The sequence below is a fragment of the Schistocerca gregaria genome, chromosome 8, assembly GCF_023897955.1.
Source record: "Schistocerca gregaria isolate iqSchGreg1 chromosome 8, iqSchGreg1.2, whole genome shotgun sequence".
In the NCBI taxonomy this organism is placed as follows: Eukaryota; Metazoa; Arthropoda; class Insecta; order Orthoptera; family Acrididae; genus Schistocerca; species Schistocerca gregaria.
Window position 1 is genome coordinate 171,916,749 of NC_064927.1, and position 15,366 is coordinate 171,932,114.

The 15,366-nt window shown below is 43.8% G+C and overlaps 1 protein-coding gene and 1 non-coding gene across 2 annotated transcripts in view; one reads left to right on the forward strand and one right to left on the reverse strand.

Moving 5' to 3' along the window:
• The first annotated feature begins 573 nt into the window (after nucleotides 1-573).
• The window catches only part of LOC126285100 (neuropeptide F receptor-like), a 363,066-nt gene continuing 348,273 nt past the window's right edge, over nucleotides 574-15,366 (forward strand). The window contains exons 1-2 of the mRNA XM_049984425.1: nucleotides 574-648; nucleotides 730-1,038. Of these exons, the coding sequence (XP_049840382.1) occupies nucleotides 574-648; nucleotides 730-1,038 (384 nt within the window). The remainder of the gene's footprint in view (nucleotides 649-729; nucleotides 1,039-15,366) is intronic.
• On the reverse strand, nucleotides 13,275-13,349 carry Trnas-cga (transfer RNA serine (anticodon CGA)). The gene has a single exon. It is a non-coding gene; the product is annotated as a tRNA-Ser (tRNA).

Here is a 15,366-nt window from a genome sequence, read left to right on the forward strand (position 1 = left end):
ACGTCACAACGCGGTTCGAAGCCTATAGCTGATCATAGAGGTTGCAAACACTTTATCTTTGTGAAATATGTGGGTATGCTTGATTATTGGGTGATTACGTGGCTGCGCACGTCAGGCATGCCGGTGTGACGTTAGACGAGCGAATGTAGGTCATCTGCTGCCATTTTCGCTAAGCCGTGTAACGTTTATTCTCTCTCTCTCTCTCACTGGCCGGCCGCGGTGGCCGTGCGGTTCTGGCGCTGCAGTCCGGAACCGCGGGGCTGCTACGGTCGCAGGTTCGAATCCTGCCATGGGGCATGAGTGTGTATGTCCTTAGGTTAGTTAGGTTTAAGTAGTTCTAAGTTCTAGGGGACTTATGACCTAAGATGTTGAGTCCCATTGTGCTCAGAGCCATTTCTCTCTCACTCTCTCTCACACACACAGACACCGCAGCCGTGTGAACACCACACGTTTCTGGCACGCATTTGTATCGGTCTACAGTAAACTACAAAGTAGTTGAGCCATCGTTGATATCCTTGGGAGCAGAGGCCCTACCAACTGCAGACGCTTCTTTCGGTGTTGCAGGTAGGCGGGATGGAGGGTGAGGCGGAGGCGACCACGCTGTCGCTGGCGCTGTCCAACTGGACGACGGCGGCGGCGACGGCTGCGGCCTCGGCTGCTGACCCCGACGGCAACTGGACGGAGGCGGGGGCGGGCGGCGGGCTGCGGCCGGCGCTCGGCGGCGTGGAGGGCAACCCGGGCCTGCTGTACGTGCAGTACAGCCGCAACCGCAACGTGGAGGGCGCCGCCTTCTGCTGGCTCGTCGGCTGCTACTCGCTGCTCATCGTGCTGGGCGCCGCCGGCAACTCGCTCGTCGTCTGCGCCGTGGTGCGCAAGCGCGCCATGCGCACCGCGCGCAACCTCTTCATCGTGAACCTGGCCGTCTCCGACCTGCTGCTCTGCCTCGTCACCATGCCGCTCACGCTCATGGAGATCCTCACCAAGTACTGGCCGCTCGGCCGCGAGCCCGTCGTCTGCAAGATGCTCGGCACCCTGCAGGTCAGCTTTCCTCGTTTCGCTCCCCCCTCCCTTACTCACAAATCCAATCACTTGGCAATTCTGTGTGATCGGGTTCACTAGCAGGTGTCGCTGATGCCCACAATTGGGCTAGGACCAAGCCCAGAAGCAGCCACCAACAGACGTTTAATTGACTGTGGGCGGTTGGGTTATGAAGAGGAAACCGGGCAATGGAGTTATTTGGCAAAAACAGACATAATGTCTTATGGGATAACAGCAATCAGTGATTTTATAATGTTACTTAAAAACCGTCTTGATTGAATTTTTTTTTTAAATTCATATGACCGGTTTCGGTTCATTCAGAACCATCTTCAGATCTGTAAAAATAATCATACTAATTTACTATTTGACGGAAGCAAATCTTTTTCATCCTATCTAATCAACATCAAATGTACCAGAGCGTACCTGATATTTCAGTTACAGGAGTAACCCGTCCAAATCCAGCAATTTTCACATGCTACGTCACATAAAATTGGTTAGCAGAGTGCACGTCATTTATACTAATTATAACACTATTACCGACAGGTGGTGTTTGGTACATTTGTTACATTCCATTTATCTTTTCTCACTTTAAATTCTCTCTTTATCTTCCCAACAATAACGAACACAATAACATGTTCATTATGTCAATAACTACAGAAACACATAAAGGGAGAAGAGCAAAAAGCAGCTCATTACTAGAGAGTTAATATTCACAGAAGAGTTAAAGTAATGGAAAATGATGAGGTGTCAACTGTACTCAATAGGCTCGTACTCACGGGCGATATACTGTATTCAGTAGATCTTTTTTTTTTAAAATTAAAAATACTTAATTAAAATATGTAGCTGTCAGGGTTAAAATCTGTACTTGTCAGCATTAAAATTGAAGCTCCGGCATAGAATATGTAATAGTAGAAATAAATTTCAGGATTCAGGTGTATATAAGATCAAATGTAATGACTGCTGTAAACAATATATAGAGCAGACTGGTAGGAACTTTGAAACCAGATTAAGGGAGCACACCTACTCTCAAAGCAAAACAGCTTTTGGGGCGCATATGGCTGCGACAAAGCACTCAGTCACGAACATTGAACACAATTTAGACATCCTGCATAGAGCTCATAAGGGACGGTTTCTTATCATTTTGGAAGAAATTGAAATATACACCCACAAAAATAAAGATCCGGATTTAATCCTCAACGAGCAAAGCGAATTCAATCATAACGCCTATTTTAGCATTTATGACGACCTACTAAGATGACAACTGTTGCGTGTGGAGATCCAGGCCGAGGGATGAGAGATGGTGCGCGGTGGAGAAGCCGGAAGACGCGTGCATTGCCTGGCGTCATTGACGGGGCCCTCCTGTGCGGCCCTCTTGCCCGCGGCGATGGACATCAGACGACTGAGCGGACCGCGGCACAACACCGAAATGGCGGGAAATACGGAAGCAGACCGTAGAGGAAAACAAGTTCACACCATCACCATAAATATATAAATCGCCCTATGTTTTTTAGATCGTATAAAAATGATAATTTTAGTGCTTTTTAATGCTGACAAGCACAGATCTTAACCTTGACATCTACATATTTTAATTAATTTTTTTTAATTTAAAAAAAGATCTACTGAATACAGTATGTGCAAGTAGAATGTAACAAATGTACCAGACGCCATCTGTCGGTAATAGTGTTATAATTAATATAAATGACGAGCACTCTGCCAACCAATTTTATGTGACGTAGCATGTGAAAATTGCTGGATTTGGACGGGTTACTCCTGTAAATGAAATATCAGGTACGCTCTGGTACATTTGATGTTGATTAGATACGATGAAAAAGACGTGCTTCCGTGAAATAGTAAATTAGTATGATTATTTTTACAGATCTGAAGATGGTTCTGAATGAACCGAAACCGGTCAAAACGAATAAAAAAAATTGCAATCAAGACGGTTTTTAAGTAACGTAATGGAGTTATTGTACTGCTCATTGTCATGGTGATATTTCTTTTATGGGCTTTAGGCCGTCGTCCTAGGTGTCCAAGGTTTCGTCTTCCGAAGCTGGAGACGTCATCAGAACGCAGTTACTATTTCCAACCAGCTTAGCAATCCTATATGTTTGTAAGTAACCACACGGCAGTCGCTTCATGACCTCATCAGGTCCCTGCCTAAGATTGATGAGACGCGCAGGCTTCTGCCATAGAGCTTTATGCATTACTAAAGCCCACCCACAGCTTGTCTAATTTCAATCTTTTGTCTTTTCTGTTAACGTTGTTTTCACGTTTCTTGAACTTCTATTACCTATCTGTACATCCAGCATGACAATTATTCGATCCTAATGAACCAGTAGTTTCAGAGGAACGAACTTGGAGGCTCCCTGGTCCCAGTGCATAGTCTGCTCGTGTGATTTATCTGTGTTGCCCGACGATAATTAATCTTGTGTTGCGTCGTGTTAATGCTTCTTTTTGTAGTTCCTACGTATACTTGATGCATGTACAAGGTATTTTATTTACTCCGGCTGTGCCAAGAGACGGGCGTAGATCCGTATGTCCCTTGCACATGTGAACCACTGCAGCTATGAATCACAAATATAATAATTAATTCTCGCCTTCAGGAGCAACAGAGAAATTTTCGTCCAAGCAAAAGGGAAAAATTTCAGTAGCAGAACATGCACGACGACTAGGGTAAACAGACAAATTCGTTTCTCCAATACCACTGTTTTGCCGACATCGAATCACTGCAATGTAGGATGTACAAAGAGAATACTCAAACAACACAAAAAAACATTAATAGAAAAAGATAAAGAATGAAACTAGTCAAATTGAGGGGCTTAGTATTACACAAAGCTCCACAGCAGGGGCCGGAGCACCTCCGCGAACTCAGGCAGCTGTCTGATTACGCCACGAGTCGATCGTTTCATTGAAACGTACAAAAAGTTCGGCCTGCTAACATTGTTCGAGATTCTACGTTCTGAGTTTTTATAGCCCCTGGTGGAGTCTCCAGCATTGGAAGACGAAACGTTAGGCTGAGAAATATCCTTTGCAAAACGACCTAATATCCACAAAACAAATAAAAGAATTGCGCAAATACCGACCGGGAAAGCATGCATTGTGCTGCATACGTGTTTCTGTCGACGTCTCTGTGTTTTCATGGTGGAGCAACAGCAACAGAGATGAATTTCTAAGACTGGCTTAATGGTAGCATTCACGCTCTGTGTGTAGTAAAGCTGATGTACAGAAGCAGCTGACACGTTATATTGAAATTATGAGGTATGGTGAAAGGTTTCTGAAGACTGTCTCAATAACAGCGTATAATCGAATTTCTATATTGCATTTTCGTATTCGTATCTACGAAAGAACGCTGAAAAGCAATGACAACGAATTTTTGTGTGTGAAAACGCTTAAGACCTTTTAAATAGAGCGTACATTACTAACACTCTACGTCGTTATTCGACATTTCTACATAATTATATTGCTTTCTGCCGCTATTGGGTTCCGAATTATAGCGCGTAGCGTGGCGATGTGTAATGTAACTACGTAGGTGAGTGAGAAATAGCGTGCTGTAGTCGTGTTTCAAATTTGAAGAGTTCGTCCGTAGGTGCAGCACCTTATCCTTTAGCACGACAATGCCAAACCACACAGGCGCGCTGCGACATCTTTAGCTATTCGCAACGTTGGATCACTGTCATCTAGCATTCTCCGTGCCGTCCCGGCTTGGTCCCATCCAATTTTTATCCGTTTCCAAAATATAAAGAACACCTTCCCCGACTTCATAGTGATTTGATAGTGATGAAGCGGTACAAGCTGAGGCTAGTCCGCCGCTCCGTCAGCAAAGACAGTGACGTTGTCAACAAACTGGTCTCTCGTTGGGAGAAATATGTTCGGCGATAGGGTAACTATATGGAGAAATAAGCATGTAGGCATGAAAAAAAAGAAAATGTTAACACGTTTGTTTTGTTTAAAAATCTTTAAGAGTTTTCTGCAAGAATTTTTGGGGCTTTCTATTCCAGCATGCCCTTGCATTTTAATACCAAAACGCAGGCTTTTGTGACATCCGCTTGCAAGAAGTCAGCTTTCCATTTCAGCAGAGCAGCTTTTCAGTTCTCGTGTATATTCTTACTTTCGTGTTGGTCAGAGCTGTAACAGTATTTGCGAAACACGCGACTGAGAAGTAGCTACATCCAAGAAATTCCGACCACTATCATAAAACTCTAAGCCGGGGAGTATTAAAACGCATAAGTGAAATTTAATAATGTATTGCATGTACAGCATTTATGTGATGAATAAGCAAAGTAAGGTAATAAAAATTGGTTGTGTATCACGAACGCTAAACGCCACTAATATGTTTCTTTTGTATGTTTCGGTAAAATATAATTAAAATTAAGAAACGAAGGAAATAATACTAACATGTAAATGCGCCCAACTGGCCATCACTTACGTTCCATAAAAATGCTATATTCGAAGTCTCCACAAAAACAGGGTGATATCGCCCTTGAGTACGAGCCTATTGAGTACAGTTGACACCTCATCATTTTCCATTACTTTAACTCTTCTGTGAATATTAACTCTCTAGTAATGAGCTGCTTTTTGCTCTTCTCCCTTTATGTGTTTCTGTAGTTATTGACATAATGAACATGTTATTGTGTTCGTTATTGTTGGGAAGATAAAGAGAAAATTTAAAGTGAGAAAAGATAATTACTCCGTCATTAGACATATTAGAAAGCCTTGTGGTCGTTATAGATTACCGCATTATTGCCTGTTAATATTATCTTTGGCTTCGTTTACTACAATATAACTGTTTACTTGTCAGAGACCCAATGGAAGTGATCGATGAATCAAAACCGTTTTTGTGAAACACAGATGACGACCGTTTGCCGCATTTGCCCTTCAGTATTTTTATTTTGATTAGAATTTTCTATTAGGTAGAAATAAGTGATTGGTAGTGTGTGGCGACCGTCTAACGGACGTTAGTATTAGCTTCTTCGAAGAAGCACCACGCAGAAGAAGATTCTAGTTATTAATTTGATTACTCAGTTAACGAAATGTTATTTCTATAGCGACCCCGTGAGGGGATCTGTGATAGAAAATGTATTGCAAAAGTGAGCATTCTCTGCCACAAACTCAGTATGACATACCGAAAAATACTCAAACACCGATGTGGCTGCGTAAAGGAGCGTCTTCTACAGAAGTCTGTTAGCCAGTAGCTCCTTTGTCAACGCGTCTTCGCCGAGTCCTCGACTGAGTACACAATATAAAAAAAAAAAACCAAGTGCTAATACATAGAATCAAAATTTCATTTTACATTGTTCTTGGGTCAGTCTAAAATTGCAGGAATCTTCAATGATTACAAAGGACGTAATTATTGTCAAAGCCACTCTGAAGTTAACCTTCAACAATTATTAATCCGATCTCACTATCTGTTGTCACTTCGAATGCACCACATGGCGGTAATGTTTCTTTACCATTTTAAAAATAGCTATCTACTACATAACTGGTTCCCTGATATTGAATTTTTGTTCTAATCACTGAATTTAACCTAACATATAACAAATGCAAATCAAAACGGCTCTTGTGGGCTAATACTTTCGTCCACCGATCGATTCCTTTAATGACTAATTTTAGAAATATCCGCGAGTGAAAGGATTTAAATGCATTCCACGCTACGAAAATTCTGTGCGTAGATATTTCTGATGATAAGCACTTGCACCTTCAAAAGCGTCATTGTTTGTAGCTAAGCCAACAGTTCAGTTTTCGAACTAAGTACAGCCATCATCTCATTTCAATTATCAATAAATTCTAATGGGACGGCAATACCAACGCTAGCAATTGACAACGCTGAAGGGCAATGGCGTCTCCCTTCAACGATCAGTGTCACGTGTCTATTTTTTGTGCTTTTATGATGCATTTTCTATTTTAAATTATGTAGTGCATAATTTCGTTAACGTATGGTGGCACTTTGATTTTACGAACTATTTATATGTTCACTGTAACAGTTATCAACTTCAAAGTTAGGGTAATGTAAATTAGAAGCATTTTAGATCCTTGGAATGTTTTTCTGACCATGTATTCTCTTTAAGATTATAAACTTTGACGACTGAGCCAGCAACCGTAACTGACCATAAAACATCTATATTAGTACACGTGCACCAACAACGTGATTCTTATTTAGGTCTTCCCCGAAGGGTAGTTTGAACACCAGTGTTCACAATAACAATCACACACACACACACACTTCCTTCCAAAACGAAATAACTGAATTAAATATTCTTTGACATCTTAGGGTGAATCCTTTCAACCTCTCTCTTAGTTCAGTCAAGTCTTCCCTTAAAGTTATGTTCTCCCAAAGTTATTTCCTCGCAAAGTTCTTCTCTCCCAAAAATCATTTTCCCAATTCTACTCACACCAGCTTCATTAGTTTCTCTACCTACCCACTTAATCTTCAACATCCCTCTGTACTACCAGAAATAACGTGTTTCCATTGTAAACGTGTCTGTACTGCTCGTTATGAACGATTTATTTCTGTATAAGGTTATACAACAAATTCATTTCTGAAAACATGTTGTAACACTTAAACTTATGTTGCTATTTATAAATTCCCCATGCCTGAAGCTTCTTCGATTTAGTGGTATTTGGATTTGCATCTGAGTCGTCATTTTCTCCACTTTACTTCGTCAACTTGCAAACTTGTCATTCATCGTTCTTCGTATTTCAAGTAAACTGAACGGGACACATTTTTTGCAGCCCAAACAACTGTTTTCTCAGACCGTCATAGAATATAACGGTCTCAAAGCACTTTAATACAAATCATAAGAGTATTTGTAGCTGGAAAAAAAATTATAATTGATAAAATGTAATAATTATACCATACGCCTCAATGAGCACCTATTTACGAGCAGAGAGAAAGAGAGACAGAGAGAGAGCTTTTGCATAAACTACGTGATCGAAAATATTCGAACATTTATGTATGGAATTGTTCTCTATTCGCTTTTATGACGCGCTGGGCTATATTCGGAACAATATAAATGAAGTAACTGAATGTGGAGGAATGGCATGATATTCTTCCCTAAGAGCCGAAACCAGGGGAGTTGGACTCTGGGATCTGGAGTGGAGCAATGTTCTACTTCAAACGTAAAACGTTCTATTCCGCTGAGATCGTGATTCTGTGCAGATCAATCCATTTCAGAAATGTTATTGGTCGCAAACAAGTACCTCAGAGGGACTGCCTTTGGGCGGGGTCAGTCACCTTTGCCGAACGGTTTCTCTGTTGTACGCTGCAATCAGTGCAGTAAAATGTATTCTTAGCTTTCCGCATAGTGTTTTGTTAAGGACAATAGAGGGACCACCACGCACTGTCAACGTTAAAACACTTCCATACCGTATCACAACCTGCTTTGAACCTCAGTTGTGCCCCTATGCATGAAGGCCGGTAAGTTCTCTATGCATACGAGAAACTGAAACTTTCCACGGGCTTGCCACAGACTGTTGCGTGGTCCATCAATCCGAATTATATGCCACATGTCTTCCGCTGTCCATTGGCGTCGACCTTTACACCAGCTCAAGCGTCGCTTAGTAGACACTGCTTGAATGTGTAGGTTGTAAGGGGTTGCTGGTCCAATGTACCCCACTCCTGCTACGTCTCTAGGCACAGTTATCGTGCTACCTGGGCTGCTAGTAGCGATTTGGAACTAACGAGAGATTCGTTCCGCAGTTCTATATGGTCCCTATCCCTCAATACCTGATGAGGTCCATCTTCTCATGCTTTAACGGTGGTCATTCCTTCTCAGTCACATCACCAATAGTCCACTCGGCGAGCTGTAGAAAGGTATAAATGTCCCTGATGAGAGTTACTAGTCAGGTGGCACCCAATCACTATTTCACGTTCCAATCACTGAGCTCCCCTGACGGACCCTTTCTGCTTCTCTAATGACAGCCTCCATTTATACACGTGGATCCATCTCCCGAGACATCTACTGGCCATTTCTGCATTGCATAGGAGTGTTCGGTCAGATGGCATATTTTCACTTGTGAGTTAAGGAAACCTGAAAGTCGGATGCAGCAATATACTGAACATTTATCTTGTTTTCATATATATTAAATTATCCATTACTCTAACCTACATTGCACTCTTGATTAGATTAGTACTTCATTCAACATCACAAGTGAAGCTGTCTGATTCGACAGCCCACTTAGTTGGTTTGAGTGCATACTATGCAATTTTGACATGCCTTATGTAGCGCAGACTGTAAGGACTACTTAACAAAAGTGCAAAAAAGGAGTATTTTATCCCACACAAGCAGCCACCTAAATTCTCTGTTACCAAACACTGCTTTACCTGTTGAGGCACCCGGGCTACTTAAACCAGATCGAAAAAACGTGTCAATGCTCTCTGTTTCTCCCTCAATAGACAATTGCCTGATAAGATGATTCTTTGTGAAGCGTATTGTCTTATGACAGATTCAATACTTATCATTTTTTACGGTTGGCAACAACCTTCAATCTCCTTAAGGCTGTTTTATTATTTGACGGTACCGGGAGACACTGGCTGGGGTGACGTGAAGCATAGTCTGTTCACAGTCTGTCTGGAGCTCAAACAGCGACCATCGAAACTACGTAAAATTTCGAAAGATCATTTAATTTAAATTATCACTCGTCTGCGAACTTCTGTAGTTTACTAAACACAGTAATTTAATTTCAGCCCACAACAACAGGGCCTAATAAGCGAGGGACGCTAATTTCATTCCCGGTACTGCACGGATTTGTCCTTGGTGGAAGACTGGAACAGGTTGCAGAAGGTCTCGTGAGGCTAGCTAGAAGCTACTCGACCAATTTGTAGCGATTCCACGATCAAGAAACCCGACAACGACCGGGAGAGCGGTGTGCCGACCACATCCGGTGACGCCGCAGTTCGGGTCGATTCTCCCGTCTGGGTTCACAACGCGAAACTTCGTCTTCCTTTACCTTTACAGTGCCACATATTGTTTTAGACGTTGTTACTGATAGATGACTACATGAGGATATCGGGATTACACTTACTGGGAATTCTGGGAGATAAGAGTTGTCACATAAAAAGGTACTATGAGTTGAAAGTAATTTTCATTGTTATTAATTGCAACCAACTGCTAAATTGAGGAGACGTGACTGTGTGAAACACTTATTCGTTATTTCGATTACCAATCACACTTATTTGTTTTGCGTTTAGTTTAACACTCTGTAACGCGTTTCTAGGAAGTTTAGAACATTTTTTGTTTATCATCTGCCGTTTATGCATGTTGATGTTTCTTAAAGTTAAATTTCTTAGTCTACAATAACATAGAACTATTTTTATCGCTGTCCTGCTACTGGAGAGGCTATTGGATTGTTTCTTTTTTTCTGGGGGGGGGGAGGGGGGGGGCGGTGGAGGGACAAGGGGTTCGTGCAGTGGGTTGCCAGAAATCGATGGCCAATGTTGTCTTCTGCTGATGTGCAGCCAATGCAAGAAATATTATATAGGCAGTACATGCAGAAATTTCAGACCTCGATTTGAAGAACATATAGGCTGGTTGGTTGTTTCGGGAAGGAGACCACACAGCGAGGTCATCGGTCTCATTGGATTGGGGAAGGACGGGGAAGGAAGTCGGCCGTGCCCTTTGAAAGGAACTATCCCGGCATTTGCCTGGAGCGTTTTAGGAAAATTACGGAAAACCTAAATCTGGATGGCCGGGCTCGGGATTGAACCGTCGTCCTCCCGAATGCGAGGCCAGTGTCTAACCACTGCGCCACCTCGCTCGATCATATAGGCTGCTGTAGCCTCAAGAAATGCAATAAATCAGCAATAACAATACACATTATTAACATTGGTTTCCCCTTTGAAACTCGAAGACAGTTTTGTACAAAATCGGAAGAAGTAAAAGTATGTATATCGTGTAAGAAATATAGATTTTTATTTATAATACAAAAAACGGTTATGATATTCTTAAAGAGATAGCTTAATTAAAAACTAAAAATGGAGCAGATTTAAGATATACGGACCTACGTGAAACCAACGGAGAACGACTGACTGTCAGACAAAGGTATAATTCAAAATACACTCCTGGAAATGGAAAAAAGAACACACTGACACCGGTGTGTCAGACCCACCATACTTGCTCCGGACACTGCGAGAGGGCTGTACAAGCAATAATCACACGCACGGCACAGCGGACACACCAGGAACCGCGGTGTTGGCCGTCGAATGGCGCTAGCTGCGCAGCATTTGTGCACCGCCGCCGTCAGTGTCAGCCAGTTTGCCGTGGCATACGGAGCTCCATCGCAGTCTTTAACACTGGTAGCATGCCGCGACAGCGTGGACGTGAACCGTATGTGCAGTTGACGGACTTTGAGCGTGGGCGTATAGTGGGCATGCGGGAGGCCGGGTGGACGTACCGCCGAATTGCTCAACACGTGGGGCGTGAGGTCTCCACAGTACATCGATGTTGTCGCCAGTGGTCGGCGGAAGGTGCACGTGCCCGTCGACCTGGGACCGGACAGCAGCGACGCACGGATGCACGCAAAGACCGTAGTATCCTACGCAGTGCCGTAGGGGACAGCACCGCCACTTTCCAGCAAATTAGGGACACTGTTGCTCCTTGGGTATCGGCGAGGACCATTCGCAACCGTCTCAATGAAGCTGGGCTACGGTCCCGCACACCGTTAGGCCGTCTTCCGCTCACGCCCCAACATCGTGCAGCCCGCCTCCAGTGGTGTCGCGACAGGCATGAATGGAGGGACGAATGGAGACGTGTCGTCTTCAGCGATGAGAGTCGCTTCTGCCTTGGTGCCAATGATGGTCGTATGCGTGTTTGGCGCCGTGCAGGTGAGCGCCACAATCAGGACTGCATACGACCGAGGCACACAGGGCCAACACCCGGCATCATGGTGTGAGGGTGCGATCTCCTACACTGGCCGTACACCTCTGGTGATCGTCGAGGGGACACTGAATAGTGCACGGTACATCCAAACCGCCATCGAACCTATCGTTCTACCATTCCTAGACCGGCAAGGGAACTTGCTGTTCCAACAGGACAATGCACGTCCGCATGTATCCCGTGCCACCCAACGTGCTCTAGAAGGTGTAAGTCAACTACCGTGGCCAGCAAGATCTCCGGATCTGTCCCCCATTGAGCATGTTTGCGACTGCATGAAGCGTCGTCTCACGCGGTCTGCACGTCCAGCACGAACGCTGGTCCAACTGAGGCGCCAGGTGGTAATGGCATGGCAAGCCGTTCCACAGGACTACATCCAGCATCTCTACGATCGTCTCCATGGGAGAATAGCAGCCTGCATTGCTGCGAAAGGTGGATATACATTGCACTAGTGCCGACATTGTGCATCCTATGTTGCCTGTGTCTATGTGCCTGTGGTTCTGTCAGTGTGATCATGTGATGTATCTGACCCCAGGAATGTGTCAATAAAGTTTCCCCTTACTGGGACAATGAATTCACGGTGTTCTTATTTCAATTTCTAGGAGTGTATCTATGTAAATCATTAAAAATTACCACAAGCGATAAAAAGTGTACACAATATCTCTTAATAACTCATCCATTCATTTATATTTATGAATATGACGCTTTGCCGCAGGAGATAATCAATCTAATATCTACGGCTCAAAATAAACAAATCAATATCTATGACTAAAATATGACGTCACTTGTTAAAGCGAAAAGCTTTATCCCATTCCTCAGTTAAGATACGTCAGCGTGAAACAGACGACTATCAAACTGAAACTTCCTGGCAGATTAAAACTGTGTGCCGGACCGAGACTCGAACTTGGGACTTTTGCCTTTCGCGGGCAAGTGCTCTACCAACTTTTTTAAATCATTTTGTTTGATTTTGTACGTTGCATCTGAACGGGGTGGACGTCATAAGACATCCGTTTGTTCGTTGATGATCTAGTAACTCAGTTTTCTGTTATTTTTTTTAATTTTTTTTTATTAGAGAGGGAGCTAACCCTCCGACCGAACACGCTGAGCTACCGTGCCGGGCGACCAACTGAGCTACTCAAGCGCGACTCAGGCCCCGTCCTCGTAGCTTTATTTCTACCAGTACCTTTTCTCCTACCTTCCAAACTTTACAGGAGCTCTCCTGCGAACCTGTCAGAACTAGCATTCCTGAAAGAAAGGTTATTGCGGAGACATGGCTTAGCCACAGCCTGGGGCACGTTTCCAGAATGAGATTGTCACTCTACAGCGGAGTGTGCGCTGATATGAAACTTCCCGGTAGATTAAAACTGTATGCCGAACCGAGACTCGAACTCGGGACCTTTGCCTTTCGCGGGCAAGTGCTCTACCAACTGAGCTACCCAAGCACGACTCACGCCCCGTCCTAACAGCATTACTTCTGCCAGTACTTCAGGAGAGCTTCTGTAAAGTTTGGAACATAGGAGACGAGGTATAAAAAAGTATATCACACGATTACCGCACCATAACAACCGACGCAAAACTATTTGCACCCCGCACATGCTGTGGTGTCAGCGCCTCACCAGCAGAAGCCAACACTGGTCATCATTTTACGGCTTTCCACTGAGCGTTCCTTGCGCTGAAATACCCCATTATCCACTCTAAAAGCAGGTTATTTTTGACTAAGTCGTATATACAGGGTGTTTCAAAAATGACCGGTATATTTGAAACGGCAATAAAAACTAAACGAGCAGCGATAGAAATACTCTGTTTGTTGCAATATGCTTGAGACAACAGTATATTTTCAGGCAGACAAACTTTCGATATTACAGTAGTTACAATTGTCAACAACAGATGGCGCTGCGATCTGGGAAACTCTGTAGTACGATATTGTCCACATATCCACCATGCGTAGCAATAATATGGCGTAGTCTCTGAATGAAATTACCCGAAACCTTTGACAACGTGTCTGGCGGAATGGCTTCACATGCAGATGAGATGTAGAGCTTCAGCTGTTCAATTGTTTCTGGATTCTGGCGGTACACCTGGTCTTTCAAGTGTCCCCACAGAAAGAAGTCACAGGAGTTCATGTCTGGCGAATAGGGAGGCCAATCCACGCCGCCTCCTGTATGTTTCGGATAGCCCAAAGCAATCACACGATCATCGAAATATTCATTCAGGAAATTAAAGACGTCGGCCGTGCGATGTGGCCGGGCACCATCTTGCATAAACCACGAGGTCTTCGCAGTGTCGTCTAAGGCAGTTTGTACCGCCACAAATTCACGAAGAATGTCCAGATACCGTGATGCAGTAATCGTTTCGGATCTGAAAAATTGGCCAATGATTCCTTTGGAAGAAATGGCGGCCCTGACCAGTACTTTTTGAGGATGCAGAGACGATGGGACTGCAACATGGGGCTTTTTGGTTCCCCATATGCGCCAGTTCTGTTTATTGACGAAGCCTTCCAGGTAAAAATAAGCTTCGTCAGTAAACCAAATGCTGCCCATATGCATATCGCCGTCATCAATCCTGTGCACTATATGGTTAGCGAATGTCTCTCATGCAGCAATGGTAGCGGCGCTGAGGGGTTGCCGCATTTGAATTTTGTATGGACAGAGGTGTAAACAATGGCGCATGAGACGATACGTGGACGTTGGCGTCATTTGGACCACAGCTGCAACACGGCGAACGGAAACCCGAGGCCTCTGTTGGATCACCTGCTGCACTAGCTGCGCGTTGCCCTCTGTGGCTGCCGTACGCGGTCGCCCTACCTTTCCAGCACGTTCATCCGTCAAGTTCCCAGTCCGTTGAAATTTTTCAAACAGATCCTTTATTGTATCGCTTTTCGGTCCTTTGGTTACATTAAACCTCCGTTGAAAACTTCGTCTTGTTGCAACAACACTGTGTTGTAGGCGGTGGAACTCCAACACCAGAAAAATCCTCTGTTCTAAGGAATAAACCATGTTGTCCACAGCACACTTGCACGTTGTGAACAGCACACCCTTACAGCAGAAAGACGACGTACAGAATGGCGCACCCACAGACTGCGTTGTCTTCTATATCTTTCACATCACTTGCAGCGCCATCTGTTGTTGGAAATTGTAACTACTGTAATTTCGAAAGTTTGTCCGCCTGAAAAGGTACTGTTGTCCCAAGCATATTGCAACAAACGGTGTATTTCTATCGCTGCTCGTTTAGTTTTTATTGCCGTTTCAAATATACCGGTCATTTTTGAAACACCATGTATGTATAAACGCTTTATGACGAACAAATGACAACTGTTTGTATAAACTCCTGATGATGAGCGAAATATACTTGAAATTCATTGCATTGTGTTAAATTAGACACGAAATAAACAAATGAGAGTAGCAGGAGGGAAATACAAATACTTTATAAATCTCATTGTATAAAGCTGTGCTCACGTCTC